This window comes from Canis lupus, chromosome 2, assembly GCF_011100685.1.
Source record: "Canis lupus familiaris isolate Mischka breed German Shepherd chromosome 2, alternate assembly UU_Cfam_GSD_1.0, whole genome shotgun sequence".
Classification (NCBI taxonomy): domain Eukaryota; kingdom Metazoa; phylum Chordata; class Mammalia; order Carnivora; family Canidae; genus Canis; species Canis lupus.
In genome coordinates, this window is record NC_049223.1 from 81,418,946 (window position 1) to 81,442,553 (window position 23,608).

The 23,608-nt window shown below is 41.7% G+C and overlaps 1 protein-coding gene across 4 annotated transcripts in view; it reads right to left on the reverse strand.

Annotated features, from left to right (window-relative positions):
- DDI2 (DNA damage inducible 1 homolog 2) overlaps positions 1-23,608 on the reverse strand; it is a 35,556-nt gene that overhangs the window by 11,446 nt on the left and 502 nt on the right. For 3 of the 4 annotated variants that reach the window (XM_038531906.1, XM_038531907.1, XM_038531911.1), the window contains exons 2-6: positions 16,002-16,131; positions 13,162-13,398; positions 11,253-11,379; positions 7,377-7,504; positions 3,711-3,839 (exon numbers count right to left, since the gene is read on the reverse strand). In XM_038531906.1, coding sequence (XP_038387834.1) covers positions 3,711-3,839; positions 7,377-7,504; positions 11,253-11,379; positions 13,162-13,398; positions 16,002-16,131 — 751 coding nt within the window. Of the gene's footprint in view, positions 1-3,710; positions 3,840-7,376; positions 7,505-11,252; positions 11,380-13,161; positions 13,399-16,001; positions 16,132-23,469; positions 23,489-23,608 lie in introns of those variants that run through there. The other variant, XM_038531908.1, reaches the window with a different exon arrangement.

Consider the following 23,608-nt stretch of genomic DNA (forward strand, 5'->3'; position numbering starts at 1 on the left):
AAAAAAAAAAAAAAATTGGTGCCCTTTCAGTCATTTCTGTAGTTTTTTATTCTTTCTTTTTTTATTTTTATTTATTTTTAATAAGGTTTTTTTTTTTTAATTTTTATTTATTTATGATAGTCACACACAGAGAGAGAGGCAGAGACACAGGCAGAGGGAGAAGCAGGCTCCATGCACCGGGAGCCTGACGTGGGATTCGATCCCAGGTCTCCAGGATCACGCCCTGGGCCAAAGGCAGGCGCCAAACTGCTGCGCCACCCAGGGATCCCTCTTTCTTTTTTTAAAAAGCAGGCTCCATGCCCAGTGTGGAGCCCAATGTGAGGCCTGAACTCATGACCCTGAGATAAGACCTGAGCTGAGATCAAGAGCTGGACACTGACTAAGCCACCCAGGCACCCCTATACTGTCTTTTTTACCGAGTTGGAGGGGACACACACACACACACACACACACACACACACAGAGTGCATATATTCTGAATCTGAATCCTTTATTAGTCATATATGTTATAAAGCTTCTTTCCTAGTTTGTTTTTTGTTCACTTGCTTTATGCCTTTTGATTAAAAGTTCTAATCTTAATATGGCCCAATCTGTCAAATAATTTCCTTCTTAACTTTTAAGGAACCCCTGCATAGTCCCGCATTTTCTTCTGAAAGCTCTGACTTTGCCTTTCACACTGAGGTCTTTCATCAACCCTGAACTGACAATCGTGTGTGATGTGAGACAAAGTCCAATTTTGAATCCATTTTTTCCATGGATACCCAGCTGTCCTAGTGCTGTTTCCTGAAAACTTTCCTCTGCTCTGTAAGATTTCCTCTCTTGTTTATCAAGGTTCAGGTAAGCATGGGTCTGTTTCTGTTCTAGTCCTTTGCTCTTGACATTTAGAAGGGGGAAGTTATTTCAGAGTGTCTTGCCAATTCCTACAATAAATGGCCCATGTAAAATTTTAAGTTAGCACATCAGGTCTCACAAAAAAAAAAAAAAAAAAAGAAAGAAAGAAAAAAAAACCCTACTGGGATCTTGATGGTATTACAATGACTCTGCTGCTGACGAATGTGGGAGAATTAACACCTTCGACATCCTGAGTCTTCTTATCCATGACACAGCTCCCTTTTATTTAGATTTCCCTTACAATCGTAATGTTTTCCTCATGCCTATCATAGCCGAAGCTGCAAATGCTAAAGCTTGTCCATGTACAAGGAAGGACACAAGGGACTGATACTTACTTAGCTTCCTATCACCCTCCTACTTAAAACCATGGAAATTCTGAGAATTCAGACTCTGAAGCAACCTGTGTGTGGTAGTTCAGGCCTACTTGTGTCGGGAAGTGTATGTGAGGAAGAAATACCTTCCTATCCTTAGTCTACACAAATCGACAAAAGAAAACACAGAGAGTCTAATAAATAGACAAATATATTACAAGAGAAAAATGGGTAGAAACTATTACTTGCAGTAAAAGAAAAGCAACTTACAATAAAAAAAAAAACATTTTTAATCTGTACGTTAAGAAGTAAAAACTAATAATCCTTGATTGTATAAGGACATCAAGATGAATACTAATTCAGTGCTGGAAAAGCTGCATTGGTACAATTAGAAATACATTAAGAGCCTTTAAGTATTCATAACCTTTGAGTCAATAGTTTCACTTACAGGAATATTGACTAAGAAAAAAAATTAAAATGTGCACAGAACTACATAAAAATCCACTGTCATGTTACAATAATAAAATATTTGAGGAAAATTTTATCCTTAAAGTTGACCATTTAACCCACACAAGAGAATGCTCTGCATCTGAATGGTGCTTATGAAATTTATAGCAACAGCGAGAAAATGTTATGAATGCTATTTTTTCATAAAACAGGGCATAAAATTCTGTATATTATATGACCACTTCTCTGCAAGAATAAAATGCATGGAAAAAAAGGCCAGAAAGAGATTAAGTCCAAATGGTACTTGGTGGTTGAGTCTCACTCAAAAAGGATATAAGGTATTAAGAAAAAGAATAATTTTGGTTAGAAATGAAGGATTGAGCACATATACTTACTCCATTTACTCCTAAAAAATTCACAATAAAAGTTGGCTTTTTTAAGGTACAAATCACTAACGACAAAAATAAAGAAAAGAAAACTGAAACACAATTTTAGAACAGAAAGCAGAGGGCAGTAAGGAAAACCGGGAAGCAAGCCAGTTCACAGCACACAGCTCCCCAGAGCCTGATGAACAGAGACCTGGGCCACCAGGGATGAAGGTCTCTGCAGGAGGCAGTTAGATCCTGGGGTTCCCTCTCACTCTCTGCTCAGCCAGGTGACTTCCTCCCTTCACCCCCACAGTGGACGAGAGGTTTATTTTCTCAAGAGGGTAAAACAGATGTGGACACAAAAGAAGACAGGGACACAACAGGCACATAATTGAAATAGGGGGGGCTGAGTTAGAGTTTACTGAGCCTCTAGCCCTATCCTCCCAACTCCCAGAGTACCTACAATCACACATGGCTGCCCATCCAAGTAATCTTCCAAATAGCTCTTTGGTGTCCTAATCTTCAATATAAGCAGATGCCGAGGATCGCCAGACACTCGAGAAAACTACGTAACACGAATATCAAATAAGGGCAAAACATAACAGGAAGGTTGGAAGGCAAAGTTGAAATCCCGCCAACAAACAACACACCCAGGACACATGAAAGAGATAAACAGGAAAGAAAGAAAACTAGAAGACAAGTCCAGGATAGGAGATTGTCCCACCTGAGCAACAGACATGCTCGGGGGAGGAAGTGAAAGGCACCCAGCACAGTGGATGAAGAAAGATCCACACCCGAGAACATCACTGTGAAATTTCAAACCATTAAGGTCAAAGAAGATTCTACAAGCTTCAGAAATGGAAAAGAAATCTTTCACATAAAGGATCAAGAAATAGGACAGCAGCCAGCTTCTCTACAGCAACACTGACAAAAACTACAGAAAACAAAAATGATTTCCAACTTAGCCAGACTGGTAGAGTATAGGAAAAAAAAGACAAGTTCTGATATGTAAGGACTCAGTTTTCTCCCTTATGCTTTTCCTCAGGAAGCTACTGGAAGGTGTACTCTCATAGGAGCAAAATTACAAAGAATAAGACAGGGAATGCATGTAATCCGATCTCACACCAAGAGGAAAGGAGCCTTTGGAAACCCAAGCAAGAGATTCTAAAACAACAGCTGTGAAGCAGCTCTGAAGCACCAGTCCTGTCTCCAGAAGAATCTTCAACAGGATGAAATGCATAAAGGAGATTTACGCGACTATCTAAGTGTTTAGAAATTGAGTAACACACAGAATACGAAACGACCAAAACAAACCAGTAATTACAAGAAAAACAATACTAGACACGAAAAGAAAAGCAATCATTTTCAATTAGATGGCTCAATTCTCAACAGAATTTACGTATCAGTAATAGCACAATACACATGTTATTTTGAAATATGGAGGTAAGCACCAAGGAAATGAGCTAAAAGGAAATAAACTACAATAGTTGAAAGGGATCTATAAGGATCAGGAACATAAAAGTACAGTGACTGATTTTTTTTGTAACCAGCTAAAACATGTACATTTAAAACTCTGACATAACAGAAGATTTAAAATTTCTGGGGATTACATTGGCTGCATCAGATATAAACATGCAAAATAAAAGTTTAACGTCTACTACTCTGAAAAGACTCCCACAGTGACTTTGCTCACCTAGATGTACCCTTCCAATAATCTTCTGAGTGCCCACTCCTTTGGCGATACCTGCCCACCGACGGTCCACCAATCTCATTATATTACACCTTTCTGCACAAGCTTGGCTCATAATAGTCATCTGGGCACCTGGAGGTGGAGGGAAACATCAGATAATAAAAACAATATCCATGTTTGTGTTATAATTAAAAAACGCAGTCTGAGACCAGGGCAGAGAGCAAGTACACACCCAAGCTTTGGTCTGCGTAAAATTATTCATACCTAGCTTAATCACCCTTAATTGCTCCTGCCATGCTTAATTCAACTTTTAGTTCCACACTGGAATCTGAAACACAGCGCAGAAACCTCACAAGGAGCGAAAGAATATTGTTTATTTTTTTTAATTTAAAAAAATGCATTTATTTTTTTAAAGAATATTTTGTTTAAATAGAACAATTAGATGATATTTTAAAACTTCACTGACAGAAAGCAAAACTACCTAGAGAGGGCTTCCAGAAACTCAAACTACGTCTACAGATGGAAATGCTAAGTTAACTATTTCTTTACTCTCAGATCCATCTTCACTGAGTATCTCTAAACATCTTATCAGACTATTTTTATTTCAAACTTTGGGACACTGTAATTTACCAGGTAAAACCTGCAGTCTGTTAAATAAGTAAGAGCTGAACTCCCCATCTCTGGTCAACCATCACACTGTTTCCTTTGGAAAGAGGGCAGTTATTAGGACCTTTTCTCACGTGTTCTCACCCACACAGCCAGAGCAGCCCTGTGCAGGAGACAGACATCTCTCTCTTTTTCCCTACAGTTCTAATCTCTTCCAAAGACTCTAGTCTACATACCTGAGGGCTCCACATTTCCATCTCAAAGCCCACAGGTAAAAAAACTTTCTCCCTAAGTAATTTGCACTTTGGATTTCTCTCCTTACCAATGGAATTACTTTCTTGCAACATAAAACTGTGCACTGTTCACTTGTGACTGCTTGTCTTTTAGCCTTCTCCCCACTCTCAAATTCTGCTTCAACCTTGTAAGTTTTATGCAGTTTCTGTTTCTGACTTTCCTTCTTCTAACTATAGCAATCAGCCTAGCTCACATCCTATTCCCCTCACTAGTGACAATTTCTCTGCTTTCCAAACCACCCTGTGGAGGTTTAATTTAAAACAAGGGAACGATTCTGACCCTGAGGGATACAGAATTTTCCAGATCTGTCACAGTCTGCAGTCTTCCTCAAATATCACCTTCTTTAGGTCACTTATTCATCTGTTCAAAAATCCTCAATGGCTCCTCCTCTTTATAAGATTAGCTTCAAACCACCTTGCCACAGCATCAAGAGTCCACCTTAATCTGGCCAAACTGCCTCCTGCTACAGACTGGATGTATGTGTCCCTCTAAAATTCCTATGTTGAAACCATCACATTCCTTTTTTTTTTTGAAACCATCACATTCCTAATGTGATGGCATTAGGAGGTGGGGCCTTTGGGAGGTGATCAGGTCATGGAGGTGAAAGATGAAACTCTCAGGAATGCGATGGGCGTCCTTATACAAGAGACCCCAGAGAGCTCCCCCTCACCCTTTCTGCCATGTGAGTATGCAGTGAGAAGATGAACTTCTGTGACCTAGGAAGTGGGTCCTCAGCAGATACTGAACCTGCCTGCACTTTCACCTTAGATTCCCTAGGCTCCAGAACTATGAGGAATAAATCTGTGTTGTTTAAAAGCCCCTAGTCGATGATGGTACTCTTACAGCAGCCCAAACAGACACAGCTACCAGCCTTATACTCTGTTATAAACCCTCCACTGACAGGACCAAGCTGTCCCTCTGTCTCTTACTCCCGCTGACCTTCCTGCAGGATACCCCTTTTGATGCCCCCTTCTCTGAATGCCAGTTATCCCTTAGGCCCAGCTCAAACCCCCCCTCCCTCCCCAACTGACTGGCCTAGCCCAGCGATCTCCTCTCTCATGCAGTTCCAACACTTCCTGTTCACTTTACTCATTAGGCACCTTACACCTAATGGGTATTGAAAGTTCCTGGCATTTGAGGTAGGTTAGATTCAAGAGGGCCCAGCAAAAATGAAGAAAAAAACTGGAGAAGGCAATCTCTTTTTTTTTCCTCTCTCTCCACTCTACTCCACAAAAGCTACCTATTGACTTAAAGTAAGAAAGCCCAAGACCAGATGGGCCCCTTTTGCCACTCTCTTGCCTTTCAAGCCTCGGCTCAAAGCCCTGAACTCTGTGGAGATAGGGCAGTTTAGGTGCCTGCTCTGGGGAAGCCAGGCCTAAGCACCCCGGTCAGAGGGAGAATGTGGTCTTGACGGGTATTCAACACACATGTGATATTTGCAGTCATTGAATCGTGGCATCAAACAGATCAGGGGCTGAATCCAAAGTCTACTACTTATGAACTCTGTCTACCTGAAGAGTGGGATCACCTCTCCAAGCTTTCTCTTCTATCAAATAGGTTTAACAGTTGAATATGGCACATAGGGATAACCTGAGGATTACATGAAATTAAGATGATTTATAGTAAGCACTTAGTATGGTGCCTGGCACACAGTAAGGGCCCAATAAATGTTGAGTGTTAATATTAGGGTCTCTTAGGGATCCCTGGGTGGCGCAGCGGTTTGGCGGCTGCCTTTGGCCCAGGGCGCGATCCTGGAGACCCAGGATCGAATCCCATGTCGGGCTCCTGGTGCATAGAGCCTGCTTCTCCCTCTGCCTGTGTCTCTGCCTCTCTCTCTCTCTCTCTCTCTCTGGCTATCATAAATAAATAAAAATTAAAAAAATATATTAGGGTCTCTTACATACGTATTTGTCTCTCTCACTCATAAGAGCCCCATGCAGCACCAGTTAGTGAGTCTTACTCCCAAACACTCAGCACAAGTGCCCTGCCTACAGCATTCAACAGACATTTTTTAAACTGAATAATTAGCAGATGTGTTCCTCCCAGGAAAGTATGCATCTTAAATACAAACTCCTAATGACAGCTGAAACCTAGCATGTTCTCAAATAATTGTGGATGAACAAATGGAAGAAAATATTACTTGAGCAGGACCTTTTACTATTCTAGGAACTCAACCTATTTGACAGCCTGAGTGAGCTACACAGAATTAAGACATACAAGACCACCAAGCCACACCCACACAGTGCTGTGATCTTATTAAAAAGCAGTTATTACTGTGAGAAAAGGTGCTAGCTGGTATAAGGATTATTTAAATCCTCAAGTGGGAAACTCCCTGTCTTCTGTCTTCTGACCTGGCTGTTAGATTAAGGGCAAGAACCCTGATTCATACAAGCTTTGACTCCTCAGTTCCTGGCAAAGTGCTGGCACACAGGCCATGCTGAAATATTTGTCTGACCTATACCGTATTCAGCTGCTTCTTACAGCTCCTTCTAAACCCATTTACTCCCAAATTTCTTACAGAGGTATCCTAAAAAGTCAGGATGCCAAGTAAGGGGAGGTAGGAAGATAAAGGACATACTGCAAAATTCAAAACCAGTTAAGAAATGTTTAAGGAATAAACCTGCTACAAACAAACAAACCGATTGGCAAGTGAAGTAGCCCCCAGTGCAGAGGACTACTGCCAGCTTTGACAGGCATCAGAGTCTCCCCTTCTCCCTGCATCAGGTCAGAATGTCGGGACAGATGGAAAGACAAAGACGGAGACATCACCTGAGTCAACAAAGGCTTTCACAGGATGTCCATTCACTTTGCAGTTAATATAAAGCATCACTACTTGGCCAAAACTTTCGGGAGCCTCTTCCATAGCTATTGTCATGTTTTCCTCAATGTTCTGTTGCCTGTAACAAACCAAAACCAAGTATAGTAAAATCATTATTTGCAGGAAGAGAAATCTGTTTCAAAGTCACAATATTAAAAACAGATTTGGCTTTCTCTTCAACCAGGTGTCTAAGTGGCAGATGCAGACATTGACCTTTGTGAAGACCCTGACGGGCAAGACCAGCAGTATCTGATTTTTGTGGGCAAACCGCTGAAGGATGGGCGCACTCTCAGATGACAACAGCCAGAAAGAGTCCACCCTGCACTTGGTGCTGTCTGCAGAGTGGCACCATCAAACCTTCCTTCCGCCAGCTGGCCCAGAAACACAACTGCGACGAGGTATCTGCCGCAAGTGTTTTCCTTGCTTGCACCCCTGCTCTGTCAACTGCTTTAAGAAGCGGGGCCACACCAACCACCTGCATTCCAAGAAGAAGGTCAAATAAGGCCCCTCCGCTAGGTCTTCCTTTGCCTGCCGGGCAGCCTCCTGCCCAAGCCCCAAGGCCTTGGTACTTCAATAAAGATTCCCTTTCCTTACCGGGGGGTGGGGGGAACGACACAACCCAGAGATCAGTCACATCTTTTGCCCCTATTATAGAAGCTGAGTCATGGAAATGAACATTGGTGCTCTTTTCCACAACAGGTGAGGTAGTGAGATACAGCTGGCAGAAAATCTAAAGGCACACACATGGCTTTCTCACAAAAGACAGCTCTGCTTCTTTTACAAGCTCAGAACCAGGAAAATTAACCTCTGGAGAGTAAGGGTCACAACCTTTTAATTCTGTAGAATGTCAGAATTTCACAAATGCTCCAATTTTACCGGAGGATTTACTGGGTATCTGGATACATTTTCTACGACCAGTGCATCAGAAATAGTTGGCAAATATAATACATGGGTGTTAACGGATTGTGCCATGTCTGTGCTTAATCCCCGAGACTGGGTTTTCTACCTGTGAATGAGGGTAATGACGCCTATTATAGCATGGCTAAGAGGCAGAAAGCATCCAGAACACACTGTTAACAGAAGAGGAGACACTCAGCAAATGCTGCATCTCTCTAACTACCTGGCTATCACTTAGAAAACCACACACACAAAAATGACAGTTAACTTGGTCTGTCAAAACCGTTTCTTCAAACATCAGACATATTCTAATCCCTACACGAGAAAAGGATGGATTTAAAAAGGAGTTCTAGCTTACTCCCACATCTCATGCCTTCATTCTCCACCTCCTTTTTTTTTTTTTTTTTTTTTCTCCACCTCCTTCTAAAAACATTACCAAACACTACCGACATTAATGGAAACGAGGGCAGGGGCTGGGCAACGTACCTAAGACTGAGACACAAACAGAACAGGGCCCGAGGATGGGGATAACTTACAACTACTGACCACCATCTGTCTGTGTAAGCAAACTTCCTCGGGAATGCAACTGCACCGTTCGTTTCCATACTGTCATGCCACGAAAGGCTGCTTTGGTACTGCAGTGGCATACATGAGTCCTAGCAACAGAGACGGCATGGCCTGCAAACCCTAAAGTATTCATCATCTAACTCTTTATGGAAAAAGTTTGCTGACCCCTGCTCTAACTCTAGTGCCTATCCTTTTTTGCAGTAATACTCTACCTTGAACTGAACTGATGGTTTTATCAGCCATTCTGTAATAATATATGAAACTTTTCAGAAAATCAAAGGCATACTTATTTTATTTAGTCAGGGAGCTATGCAGGCTATTATACCCCAGTGTACATATACCCTGAGTAATCACTGGTGCAGCGTACCAAATAAAACTTTAAGAGGCATTTGATAGAATTACACAGCTTTTCTCTTATGCCACATTATTAAATTTAGAAATGAACTAAAATTAGTTGTACACTCCTGACCTTGCATGGACTCTAACCAAGATAAATTTCAGCAAAATCAGATTCTGAGATAATACCAGTCACTTTGGCTATTCTGGGCCCTAGATGTAGTCACTTTAGAGGCACGAGGTCTTTTTTATTTATTTTTTATTTTTTTATTTTTTTATTTTACGAGGTCTTTTTTAAAAGAGTGTACTCATTACCCCATTTCCTTAACCTCCCTTGGACCCTCACAGCTACACGAATATGCCTCATCTCACTGCTACTCTGCCAACAGCACAATGTTGGCATCCTCCCTCCCACTACTCCTGCTTCCTGGGTTGAACACATCTATTCATGAGAATTATGTCCGGTTCCCTCAGAGCTGCAATGAGGTCTAGTTCAGAGAACACAAATTTTTTCCTATTTTTCTTGGTAGATTTAAGTAGTGAGATGTTTTTTCAAAGACATTCATACACAAATACACTGATGCAATGAATGGGGGCACTTAACAGGAACACAAATGAATGGCTTGGGGCTGTCAACGGATTCTGACATATAATTTAAATTTCCCTGATTTCAAATGAAGTTAGAGAAGAAAAGAAATAAATAATCATTACTTGACTTCCAAGCTGACAGTATAAAAAAAATGACCCAGTTGGGCTTCATTCAAGTAACAAAAGAATATGACAAAGAAGGACAGAGTTCTTAGTTATCCTGCAGCCCACCCTTACTAGCAAGAGGTACATTCCACGACCCTCAGTGGACGCCTGAAACCACAAAGAGTACCGAATCCTCTAAATGCTGTGTCTTTTCCTGTGCACAAATACCTATGATTAAGCTACGTTTATCAGTAAAGCACAGTAAGAGAGAAGCAACAATCACTAATAATAAAACAGAACAATTATAATATTCTGTAATAAACATTATATGAATGCACTCTCTCTCAAAATATCTTACTGGACTGTATTCATCCTTCTCATGATGTGAGATGATAAAATGTTTACATAATAAGATGAAGTGAGGTGAATGACATAGGTTTTGTGACGTGGTATTAGGCTACTAGTGATCTTCTGATTTATCTGCTTCTGGAATACGTTTACCCACGGGAACATGAGATTGGATAAGGCGGGGGACTATGCACTAAGGCCTTCACTATTCACAACAAGAACTGAATGGGAGTCGGGAGCAGTTGTTCTTTCATTCTAAGGGATAAAAGGGCATCATCCTGCCTGTGACTAGTAATGTGACCAAAGCTGGCATTAGCATCACTGTACCTGCTCTGGCCCCATCTCTTAAGATTCCGATCCATCAGATTTGGGAGTAAAGCACAAGCACCTGCATTTTTAAAGCTTCTTATGTGATTTTAACATAGCCCCAGGTGAGAACCACAGCATCAGAGAAGCTGGAGCTGGAAAAGTGTCTGGCACTCAGTTTATCCACTGAGCCAGGGCAAGAACAGTAGGACGAAAGCAGACCTAGGACTGCAGGGTTCCATCTGTCCTGAGCTCTGTCTCTAATCCACTCATGCTCAAGTCTGGGTTTAAATTGGGGCTCACGTATTATGTCTCAGGATTGAGATTCCAGTCAGTCAGCCTGTAGAGCCAGCCTAACAAGCTCACCAAGCTGGGGATTCTGCTCAATCCTGGGGTCATCTACCTGCAGTTGCATTAATGATGCACTATGGGCTAGTCTCAGAGTCTTCAGTAAAGTTTTTGAAGAGAAAGTTACTAAGTTAGGGACTTGTGTACTTTTGTAATGTTGAATCAACGGGTGAGGAAAACAGAAGAGAGAATGACCTATAGGACTGCAGCTGCTATCTCAAATATGAAACAAGGACATTATGTTAGAGCAGATGCCCACCTGATAGCGGGTCACCTGTCATTTGGGAACTCTGGATTCTCTAAAGCTTGCTCTTTAGGTAAAGGGTCATTACCTTATATCTTCTTCTATTTTTGCCTGAGCTTCAAGATCAAAAGGGTCAGCAGAAAAGAGACGAATCCTTTCTTGCTCTCTCCGGGCTCGGTCCTGCTGCTGCTCCACCAGGACCCTAGAAAATTTCTCTACAAAAATAAGGGGGAAAGTCTTGAGTACCACTCTATTTCCATTCTTTATTAGTACTTTTCCAGATCAAATAGTTTCTCAAGATACAACTGTAAAGAGATGCAGAAAGGATGCCTCAGAATTACTGTAAATGAGCAATTACATTCATTTGCTATTTTCTAAGGCAAGACTATGTCACCTAAATTCAGTATAAAGAAATAATTTGCAAAAATCATTTCTTCCTGTAAGAAGTCATCCCTCATATTGTTTCTACACAGAGATGCTAATAATTCGATTGAAATCAGTGGGGATAACTATCTGCGTAGCAGATAAATGGCTCCACTGCTCTCCCCAGCTGCCCCTATTAACCTGTTATCTGGAAATAAAACAGAGCACGACAACAGGGAATGTAGTCAATGGTACTGTAATGACAAATGGTAGCTGTGCTTATGGTGAGCACAGCATAAGGCAGAGACTTGATGAATCACCGTGTTGTATACCTGAAACTAGGGTAACATTGTGTATCAACTACACTTCAATTAAAAAAAATCAGAGCACTACGACCCTGTTTTTTCCTCTTCGAGTTTTCCTCCCTGTACAACACCCTCTGCCTTAAACCAGGTAAGTTAAATGCAAACTACTGCTAGCCTACCTACCTGACCTAATGAATTGGCAGCAAAGTGAGTAAACAGAAAATACTGCTTGCTACAAAGTGTACGTTACAAGAGCCACCTTAAATTTCTTAAATGAGGATGCATTTCAACGTATAAACTTAAGTATGCCATCATCAAGGTCTTTGGTGACTAGATATGAGCTACATAAGAAATTAAAGACACCAAGATAATGGTCATATGAACTATTAATACACACAAAACGAATGAATCTAGAACACATTAAATCGAGCAAAAGAAGCCTGATGTGAGAGAGAACATATCGTATGATTCCATTTACGTGCTGATCAAAACCACAAGTATCAGAATGGCAGTAGTCCATAAGGGGAAGAAACTGACTCGTTGCAGAGAATATACTGGAACTTCTGGAGTGAGAAAAATGTTCTGTATCTTGACTGGGGTGGTGGCTACAGGAGATGTCAAAACACAATGAACTGTATACTTAAAATCTGCATTTCTGTTAGGTAATTATTACGGTTTAAAAAATGGTCAACTGAAGAATGAGCTATTAAGTGTCTGTTACATTTTAAAATTTAATCAGTACAGTTTCATAAATCCAAGAGTAAAACTGAAGAAGTTTACAGAAAAAAAACTTTACTCATAAAGTTGATTAAAAGTAAACACTGTTTAATAGAAGAATGACTCAAAAACAGCTCCAGACTGTTGGCAACAACCCCACTACCATTACGCTTAGGGTGGGTGAGAATAAGGGGTTCCACTTTACCACACAGGCTGACAGCACTGAACATACTTTCTGCAACTAAAAGCATTTCACTTGGCTTCAACTGGCTTACTGGTGCTCTCTCAACCTGAGAGTCTAACTGAACAATATATCAGTACCTAGATTACGTGCTGTGAAAATAATTTGAGGAAAAAAAAAACGTCAATGGAGGAGGCTGGTCAAGCTGGATTTCAGAACTCTTTGCAGTTGTAAAATCCTATCACTACTGTCAAGCAACTCAGCCTTTTATGCCAGCACTAATTTACCTCTCAGAGAGCAACTGGTAGGTTCAAGAAATCCCATGACACAGTGGGTTGAACACACCAGTTGCTTGAGTTTCTCCACATGTGCGGCAACACAACTACTTCCCCTCAGGTCAGCTCCACAGTCTTCCACATTTATAAGCTTACCAAGGTCTCCACTGAGCAGAGCATCTGCCAGGGGTGGATTGCGTTCCTTCAGCAAGGACAGCTCATGGGGGTTGGCCAGCAACATGTCTCGGAGCAAGGCTGGATTGTCCAAGCCCTGAGGAGATGAAGCTATGTCTCCAGGAGATGAGTGGGACTGCTGTGCTCCTGGTGGCTGGCGCTGCCGGGAGCCTGATGAGCCAGGCACAGCTATACTACGGAAGTCTATTCGGGGTAAGTCTGTTGGGGAAAATCGGTTCAAAGTTTACTTCCAGTGACTCCATACAAACAAGCATTTGAAGGGAACAGCAGAACATTTGCTGATACCTGGCATGTAGTACATGGTAACTGCAGACATCTGACCTCTCCCCTGCTCTCTCTCCTACGCTGACTGAATAAAAAGACTGTGGTCTGAGTGAACCCACAGGCAAGAACAGAGAAGGGGTGCCGACAATGGTAGTAACCCTAGATTTTTGGCTTAGACAGTATCCCAGGAGAGATGACACATTTTTACTTGTGTTTTTAAAACATCAAAGCTAGTCTCACTAAATGTAACCACATAAATCTGGATGTAACTGAGAAAAATCCCAGTCCACTTTGACATGTTTCAAAGAGCCTGCCCACCTTGGGTAAAGAATAGTATACAAACCAAGTGAACGGCATACATTTTAGATGTAAATTCTACCCGTCTCCACTAAACATATTCGTTCTTGGAATTTACACTTTCATCTCTGCATCACTGCTAACTCTTACACTCCCAGGGAGCTAGCAGGTATAATTGTTTTACAGGAGAGACAAACAGAAGAGAAGGAACATGCTCAGTTCTCAGTGCTGAGGTCACCAAAAGATAGAGATTTAGAGGCTACAACTCCCGGGTTCTATAATCCAAGCTGAGCTGACCTTATTAAAATGAAATGAAAATAAAAGGGAGCCTCACACAAAGGACCCACATATTGTAGGATTCCATTTATATGAAATGTCCAGACTAGGAAAATAGCCAAAGTAGACTGATGGTTGCCTAGGGCCAGGAGGCTTGGAGGCAGAGCGGAAATGACTGCTAACAGGTACAGTTTCTTTTCAAGGTGATGAAAATATGCTACAATTGATTGTAGTGATGGCTGCACAACTTGGAATATACTAAAAATCAACGAACTGTACCCTTTAAAATAGTGAACTGTAAGGTATAACAATTATATCTCAATAAAGCTGTTACTTAAAAAGGAGCTTTACCTTAGCAAAGAAAAAGTAGAGCAGAGCCAAAATGGGGTGCTAGAACTGAGTGCATCTCCATCTCCTCAATCCCCAAAAATGTATCTGATGGTCACCCCTGTCCCACATCTGAGGCCATCCCGAAGCTTATGAGACATCAATAGAAAGGAAGCTTTAAATTCCAGCGTCAGTTTCTGCCTCTTAGCATGGGTTCAACTAGTCACTTTCTTCAAACAGGCCTCAGCCGGCAGCTAGTGAACGTGTGTGCGTATGAGGGAGTTAATCTATACCAGCCAGCAAAACATACAGGCGGCCCCTTCTCTGTGGGTCAAGAAATTTTATCTCTAACCCTGCTACACTTATCTTGAGAGGCCATTCACTTCAGAATCATTTTGAGAAACTTGTTTACCTGATAGACGAGATCACCTCCCCTCCCCCACCTATTGGCTCTCATCCATATGGGACGGTACAGGGGAAAAAAAAAAAGACAGTGAATCTCCAGAACTAACAGTTTCACTAAATTAACCAAAGGAAGATTTGGTTTTTGTTGACTGGCATGTTTGAATCACAATTCTTTCTAAAGTTTAACAGTAGCCCCAAGGGACTAATGTAACCGCGATCTGGGAAGAACAGTGCTTGATGGTCTCTTAGAGCCCCGGTTTCAGGCTGAATGGAAGCACTGTGTTCTGAGTTGGAGTGTGTCATCATCACCCAGACACCCATCAGCTGTTACCACAAACTATAAAACCAGCCAACCTAAAGACTAAACACTGTTTACAGAAATCTATATGAAGATAGCAAAAATGGAAACCAATTACATTTCATCACACAGTTCACCTCAGAGCCCTACCAACTTTCTACAGGTCATGAACCCCTCTGAGTATCTGGGAAAGCCACAGATCCTCTCCCCATCAAACGCTCACAGCCACGCAATTCTGCATATTATTTCAAGGACAAAACAACATTTTAAATTCCAATGCACAGATTCCAGGGTATAAACACCTATTCTGGATGGAACATCAAGACAGCCAACAGCTTCCTTTCACGTGATGAACACAGCTGGTGGGGAAGGAACAGAATTTGGTGGTCCGGCTGCTTACTGCTCATAAAGCTCAGTATAATAGGAAAAGTACTATGTTTTAGTTCCCATGCCTTCACTTACTAGCTATGTAACACTGAAGACATTACTTAAAATCAGAGCATCATCCGTTAGTGATAACAAATTATAAAGAGGACTCTCTTCCCCCACAACAGTAATGAGACCTGTGCAACGTGGGTGCAAGCGCCTGGTTGACTGCTCCACACAGGTCTGCTGGCTGAGGGCCAGACACAAAGTAGCAAAAGTCCGTGAGGAATCGCGGACAGAGGTGGCCTCCTAAGTCCTTCCCAAGGGCAAAATTATTATTGATAACAACAGAGGTGACCATTTATCGAGGGCATGCTGTGTGCTGCAGGTCACACACGCACTATTCTCACGTAAGGAAATGGACTCAGGGAAGTTAGCACATCCAAAGTTACATGGCAACCAAGGGGCGGTCAGAGCCTGTACCCTGCACTCTAAACCCAAAGCTAGTCCACAGCTCTGGCCCACCCTGTTAGGCTCTCTCCTGATGCTTGTGTCGGGGAGGTCTTACTTGGGAATTGCACCGGAGGTCGAGGGTCTGCATTCTCCTTCTGTCGTAAAATCACAACATCCCCATCTTTCAAGCCGTAGGAAGCCAGCGATCTGTGGTTGTCTGTGAGAGGTCTTTCAGCATAGACAATCTACAACCAGAAAAGATTGAATGGTATAAGGCACTAGGTGGCATGGCACAAAGGAGGAAGACTACATAGTGTCCCTTTTCATCAGATGTCAGTCCCAGCTCAAAACGCTCTGCCGGTTTCCCATCACACCTGCAATAAAAGCCCAAGTCCTTCCCGTTCTCTACCAGGCCCAAACAAAGTGGCCCCTGGGTCTCCCTGACTTCATCTCTGTACTGTAATTGCTGTTCCCCGAATAACATGATCAATTTCCCCCCTGAGACTGTTTCACTTGCTCTTCTACCTGAGGAATGTTTTTTTTCCCAGTCATCTCTTTTGAGTAGGCACTATGCCCTGAGATCAAGCGATGCATGCTTTGCCGGCGGAGCCAGCCCATCATTCTTTTTTAAGGTCTCTGATCAAACATTACCTTTTCAGAGCCCTTCACTCATCACTCTATTTAAAATGTACCCTCACCTTTCATATTACAATCTATTTCTTTATCATCTTTCTGCCCCACTAAAATGTAAGTTACTTGAGGACAGGACTTTGTTTTGTTTGCCATATCTCAAATGCCTTTTTTTCTTGTGATGAGAACGTCTAACATTCCCTCTCCTAGCAGTTTTCAAGTGTTGATACAATACTGTTAATTACAGGCACCAGGCTGTGCATGACATCCTGGTGTGTCCATTTTAATTTTTTTTAAGATTTATTATTTGACAGAGAGAGAGAGAGAGAGAGAGAGAGAGAGAGAGCACGCGAGTGCGCGCACGTGCGAGCAAATGAGCTGGGGGAGGGGGAGAATCAGACTCCCCACTGAGCGGGGAGCCTGACACAGGACTTGATCCCACGACCATGAGATCATGACCTGAGCCGAAGGCAGACGCTTAACTGACTGAGCCACCTAGGCACCCCCCAGGGTGTCCACTTTTAAATCATCTTCCACACTGGTAAGTCTGCAAGTTTTCCAAATACCACCTGCTCTGCATCCTTCCTTCTCTTCTACCATTCCCCAGGTTTGGCCACTTATGAGTGGAAGACAAAAGTGGAAGAAACTCAGAAAAGAACTAAACACAGATGGCAAAATGCTCACGGATGTACTGATAAAAATGTTTTTATGATGTACAATCAAACATAGAAGAAAACCTGAGAGCATAAAAGCAGATGAAACACCATGCTGTGGAAAGCAAAGGAACAAAGGACATAGGGTAATTTTACCATGAAGAAACATAAAACCCACCCTGCATTATCACATACTCCAGAGGGACATTCAGAATAAACTCAGGCTTTGAAAGGTTTACTCCTAACGATTTGCTTTGCACCACGCCACATGCAAACTGAGGAGCCTGTGTCCTGTCCTGGCTCTGATGGAGCCGTGTCGCTCAGCTGGTCCAGGCTTTCCATTCCCCATTTTCAAGCACGCAGTTGGGGCTCGAGAATCACTACAGCTGTCCCTTTCAGGTCTTTCTGCTCCACTCCCATTTTACAGCATTTCCTCATGTGTCCTTAAAGCTTTCAGAGTAAGACTTCCTAACAAAGAACCTGAAAAATACAAGATATATACTGTGGAAAAATGACCTGTCATATATCAGCTTGCAGGTTTTGCACTGAAACAAGGAACAGAACTAACAGGAAACCCGAGTTTCCAAAACCAAATACTTCTGGGGATGCACAAAAAAGTGATTTCGGAGCCTGCAGAGCTGACTGTATTTTATAAGTTCTACATAGACTAGAAAATGTATTGTTAGTTCTTAGCCTCAACCTGCAGAGTTGAAACATGTTACAATAGACTGCAACTGTCACTCCATCAATCCATTCACTCTCGTTCTCCCTTATTTAAGTACATATCACACAGTAAAGTAAACAGAATCAATACAGACTGCAATACAACCTGAGGGTCATATCATAACTTGTGGGATTGTTGGGAAAACTACTATAAATCTGTGGTGACAAGTCTCACATGTTGAGGTGTGCAACAAGCAAGAAGAGGCATGCCAAGAGAAACGTCACACAGGCAGCTCTTACAACAAGGTGCCAACGACGCCGGAGCCACCACAATGAAGGTACCTGAGTGGTGCATGGCCCACTCCTTAATTGTCCAGGTTCAGAAACCCAACTATTGGTATATTTGGAGATAGTCAGTTGGCACATTCTAACTACTTACAAAAGAACATTTCTCTACAACAGGAAATCACACTCAAGAGCATCAAAATGCTCCTCCTGTCTACCAGATCCCTGAATCTCTTCAGGCTGGAAATGCAACCTGGAGAGCCACGTTAAAACACTAACATTGTGTGCGCTTCTATCAGAATGGGTTCTCACGGTCTCCCACTTTATCCTACATCCTCTCATTTAAGTATCAATCATTTTAAGAGATGGGCCTTATTTGTCCCATTTAATGGGCAGGGAAACATACAGGGAGGTCAGTGATCTGAGACTACACAGCTATTAAAAATTAGGATTGGAACCACATCTGCCTGACTATAGAGCACATAATCTTCCTTAAGGACCACATACAACTTCCCCAAACCTAAGTCCTGGCAAATTAGCTGGTGACCTGAACAAGAGCTACTAAGCCATCCACTAAGGGCTTATACTCACCACCAGGGGGATGAAAACTTTGTCCACTGCTCAATGTCTCTATCCCCTGCTCTGAACGTGAGAAAGAACACTAGCAACTCCTCAACCTTTGGACTCCCCAGTTTATAGATGCACTACATCACTTCATGGTGTTAACAGTCCTTCCTCAGCAGACAAGATCTTTTTTTTTTTTTTTTAAATGGAAGACAGCCTCATCTAACAACAAAAATTTAAGATTCAGACAATAACTACCACCACATATGAAATGTGGAATATTGCTATCAGCCCCATTTCCTAAGAATACTAGACTGGAGAATGTGGGTGATGAGCAAACATTCTTCACACTGACAAAGCAGCAGGCATATTCCATTTTAGTCCAAGGACACAAGTGAGATAAACAAAAGCTTAGCTGAAATTAAAACTGCCACAAAGAACTGATTTCTTTTTGTTAAAACAGGTGTAAAAGTCTAAGACAACTGCTTTATAGCTTAAGTCCTAGAATAAATCTAGATGATTTTCCAGCTTAATATATTAGACCAATGACTTCAAATTTCAAACAGTCAAAACAAAGTGAGTTTCAGTAATGGCATTTGTGATGCTTTCTACCATAACACCCAACTCAAAGACCACAAGGCTAAAAATTCTAGTTTTGCCAGATATGAGAACATTTAACAGGAAAAATGATATTGCTACAGTCTTAAGCTGCAAAACTGGCACACCTGCTAGTACTTATTCCAGAGGCGGCACCCTTGAGACTGAATTCTACTCTTAATCAACATTCAATAAGACTAATTAAAACAACTCCAAGACCTTTGAGCACGATGTCAAATGTTTCCTGGTCTCTGAATGGGTGCCTTCAATCAACAGAAATCATAATCCATTTTTAGCATTAAGGGCCACATATAGCCACAAAATCTTTGGACTCACATCTAGAGTGGCTACATAAGGGCAGCCCGGGTGCTCAGCAGTTTAGCGCAGGCTTCGGCCCAGGGCGTGATCCTGGAGACCTGGGATCGAGTCCCACGTCGGGCTCCCTGCGTGGAGCCTGCTTCTCTCTCTGCCTGTGTCTCTGCCTCTCTCTCTCTCTCTGTCTCTCATGAATAAATAAATAAAGTCTTAAAAAAAAAAAAAAACGGCTACATAATACTACCTAACATTAATTGAAAGCCTACTATATGTCAAGTGATCTACACATATTATCGCATGCAAGAGCTTGACTTTTCCAACCCTTCTGAAAAACAATTTGATAATGGTCTCTAAAAGCCTTTCAAAAGACCAGGCAATTCCATATCAGAAATGGGACAAAGCCTTAAGTAAAGTATATAGATATCTATGGAAATGTTACTCATAACTGCCTACAGCTTTCCCCAATTTAAATGCCCAGCAATAGGGAAATTGCTAAATAAATTGTAGTACATCTGGGGATCCCTGGGTTGCTCAGTGGTTTGGTGCCTGCCTTTGGCCCAAGGTGCGATCCTGGAGTCCCGGGATCGAGTTCCGCATCAGGCTCCTGGCATGGAGCCTGCTTCTCCCTTGGCCTGTGTCTCTGCCTATCTCTCTCTCTCTATGTCTATCATGAATAAATAAATAAACCTTTAAAAAATTTTGTAGTACATCTATAGGATGCTATATATATGATATGGCCATTAAATTATAAATTTGAAAATGCTGACAACGTAGTGTTGACTGAACAAAGAAAGTTGAAACTGCTAGTACAGTTTAGGACATTGTGTTTAAAAGATACATATATAAAAGGAAGTAAGCTTAGAAAAAAATACACTAAAAAGTAAACTGCAGTTATTGGGGGGTTATGAGGTAGTAATTTATTCTCCTTCTTTTCCTTTCAATTACAAATTCTCTATAATGAATATGCAATAATTATCGGAAAAAAACTACATGAAAATTACCTGCAAAAACAAACAGGTCAAAACCAGCTACAATAGTAAATTTCAGTTTCCACTGATTTGAAATAGCATTTACAAACCACAAACCATGCTGTGTATAGAGCAGCTTTTCCAGGATCATACAGTTACTGCTATTATTTGGTATTTAAATATGCCTTTCATTTGAGAGTCCTTACACATTCTGCACACGTTTTTACCATATGCCACCTACAGGGGTAAATTATAATGATGTTTCAAAAATACAAAGACATTAATTTAAAGTGAAGCTAAGTTCTGATAATTCTTTGAAGTCTGCCCAGCCAAGTCTGCATCAAAGTATCAAACAGGGCTATGACTGGCTTCCAAGCCCACACTTGTATTAAGAGATGGAACATGCCCAGCTTTAATCACATGTATGAGTAGAGATAGTTTCTAGTCTAAATTTGTTATCATCACATTATAACTACTATAATCAGACTAGAGCTGTTAAAAATTAACGCCTTTCCCAAGTGCATACTTAAGCACAACTAATGCTGATGTGAAAGACTGAATTCTAAACCAGCGATCCTCAATGTGGGGCAGGCATGCAAAACAATTCTTTAAAGATGAAGGAACAGAAAAATACTAGAATTTTCACTTCCATTTATTTTAGTTCATCCTTCCTTAAATTCTATCCTACGGTTGGTTGTTCGTAATATACATATTACTTAGTGTGTGTTACATAACTGAGGCTTTCAGTTATATATATACATGTGCGTATATACAAGATACATATCACATTCGTTCATAAATTATATATATCACAAAGATGTATGTTCCAAAGCATCTTACTCAGAGGGATACGTGACCAACCGAAAAAGTTTGGAGATCAGTGGTTTGGACACATCGTGACAGGAAAGAATAGTCAGAAACGAAAGAAAGAAAGGAAAGAAAGGAAAGAAAGGAAAGAGAGAAAGAAAGGAAAGAAAGGAAAGAAAGGAAAGAGAAAGAAAGAAAGGAAGAAAGAAAGAAAGAAATCCCTTTAAAAATGGAGGTGAAGGAATGAGAATGGAGGTGAATACGAGGAGTGAGGTAAAGAGACCAGAACTGTGAGAGGGAGAAGGAAGGATGAGTAATAGGGGAGAACCTAGGAGGTAAAGGGGTGGGAGGGGAGCCTCGAGTAAGTGATATATTTGTAGGTAATAACTATAATGATGCTTACTGTTATGATTTGGTGAACGGAAATGACTCAAGTGTCTAGGGTGGATCCTGTTCCTGCCCGATGGGCAAACAACTGAAAAGACAACCGACCACCAGACATCTTAAAATAGATACTGTGTTAGGTTACAATGGAGCTAAGGGAACAAACTTGAAACACAGGAGCTGTTTACACTCTATAATACAAAGTTCACAGTATTTGGAGCCCAGGTTTGTATATGCGAATTTGGCTTGGGAAGGAAGTAAAGGCCCAAAAGGTGACCTAAGGAATAAGGAAGAAATCTGGAGTTAGCCTAATTGTTCAGTTAGTGAGGAGTGAGGTAGTCCTCACGTCCTGAGCTGTCCTGAGCTGGTCGAGGACAGCGCCTGCCTTGACTATACAATGAACTGTCTTTTCCCTCTAACACTCTCTTCACTTAAATTTTTTTGTTACAGCCCCTCTCAAAAGGGGCAGGAACAGAGGCAATCTCTTCATCTTCTCCCAAGTCCTAATAACAGCAGAATCAACTTACATCCTAATTTTTTATTTCCCCCCACCAGCTGGTGATTACAACCAGGGTAACACAACCACCAGAGGGAAGAAAACCACTGCAAAAGCCACCTCCAAATATTTGAGAGCGTGCCTCCCTACTTTAAACTGTCCTTTGCTAGCTCTCCACTTGAGGGATTCACTGTCAGGAACTGGTTCCTCAGTTTTTGTGGATTTGCCGTTAATAGAAAAAAAATGTGCAAAAAACCCCCAAAAAACCCTCTTCTTACCAATTTCGTTATAGTTTTCATCAGTCTATTTGAATGACACTCTAGACTCTGAAACAAATTCTTTCTTGATCCTCAGCTAGACTTATGCCAAGGTTCTAAAGCTCACAATAGTGTTGAGGAATCATACTCACTTCTGAACAAAAATATTGACGCCATCTGTTTACCATAACACAGGGCAGAACACGCTGCAGTTGGGCAATAGTTTTTGGAACTATTTCCTAACTGCGGTAGGGAATCAAGATTTACATTCTGGGGCCTTGGAGGACTTCTATGAGTTTCTTAATACGTTTAAGGCCGTGTCCTCTAGTGTCCACTTACCATCAAGTGGAGATCTGAACGTTTTTAGCGTGACGGCCAGAGTTATCGTCACCAATTCTGTTTGGTGACAGCCTCAGGGCATCCTGAGAATAAATTCACTTTGCTTATTTAAAATGTTAAGAGCAGCTGCACTTCCTTCCAGCGGGGCAGGGAAATGAAACAGGCAAATCGCACGGAGAAGATACTAGGCCATCTTTACAAAAAATGTCCTCGTAAAGCACTGAACTTTGAGCCCATCCAAACTCTGAATTGTGGCCTGAAGTAAAGAGGGATCCCGGCCTACCACCAGTGAAGAAACCGGAGAAACAAACAGCTTGAATTGAACTAATAATTGCCCTTCTTTTGGGCGGGGGGTGGGGGTGGGGTGGGGTAGGGGGAGGTAGAGGGGGAAATTGCTTTTTCTTTTTCTTATTTTCCTCTAAAGAATTTAACCAGAAACGCCATGTGGTTGGAAAATTAGAACAGGGCATTTCCAAATGCCTCAACACAAGGTAAGGCAACTCTCAAAACTTTTCCCTTCACTTCGAGTGCAAACCTCTGCGTTTAAAGGTAAATTGCGTTTGCTTAGGCAGGAGCTCGCGCTCTGTCTCCAAAAAAAAAAAAGGAAGATGAAACCTCAACCTACCACGGTGATCCAAACTGGTATTTCTGGTTGGGGAAGCAGGATGCATGGATTCCTGCAAACCCCAAGCTGCTGCTTCGGTTCTGCGGGCGGTCCGTAAGGCAGGCAGGGTCCCCGGCACCCCCGACACGGGATTGTTAGG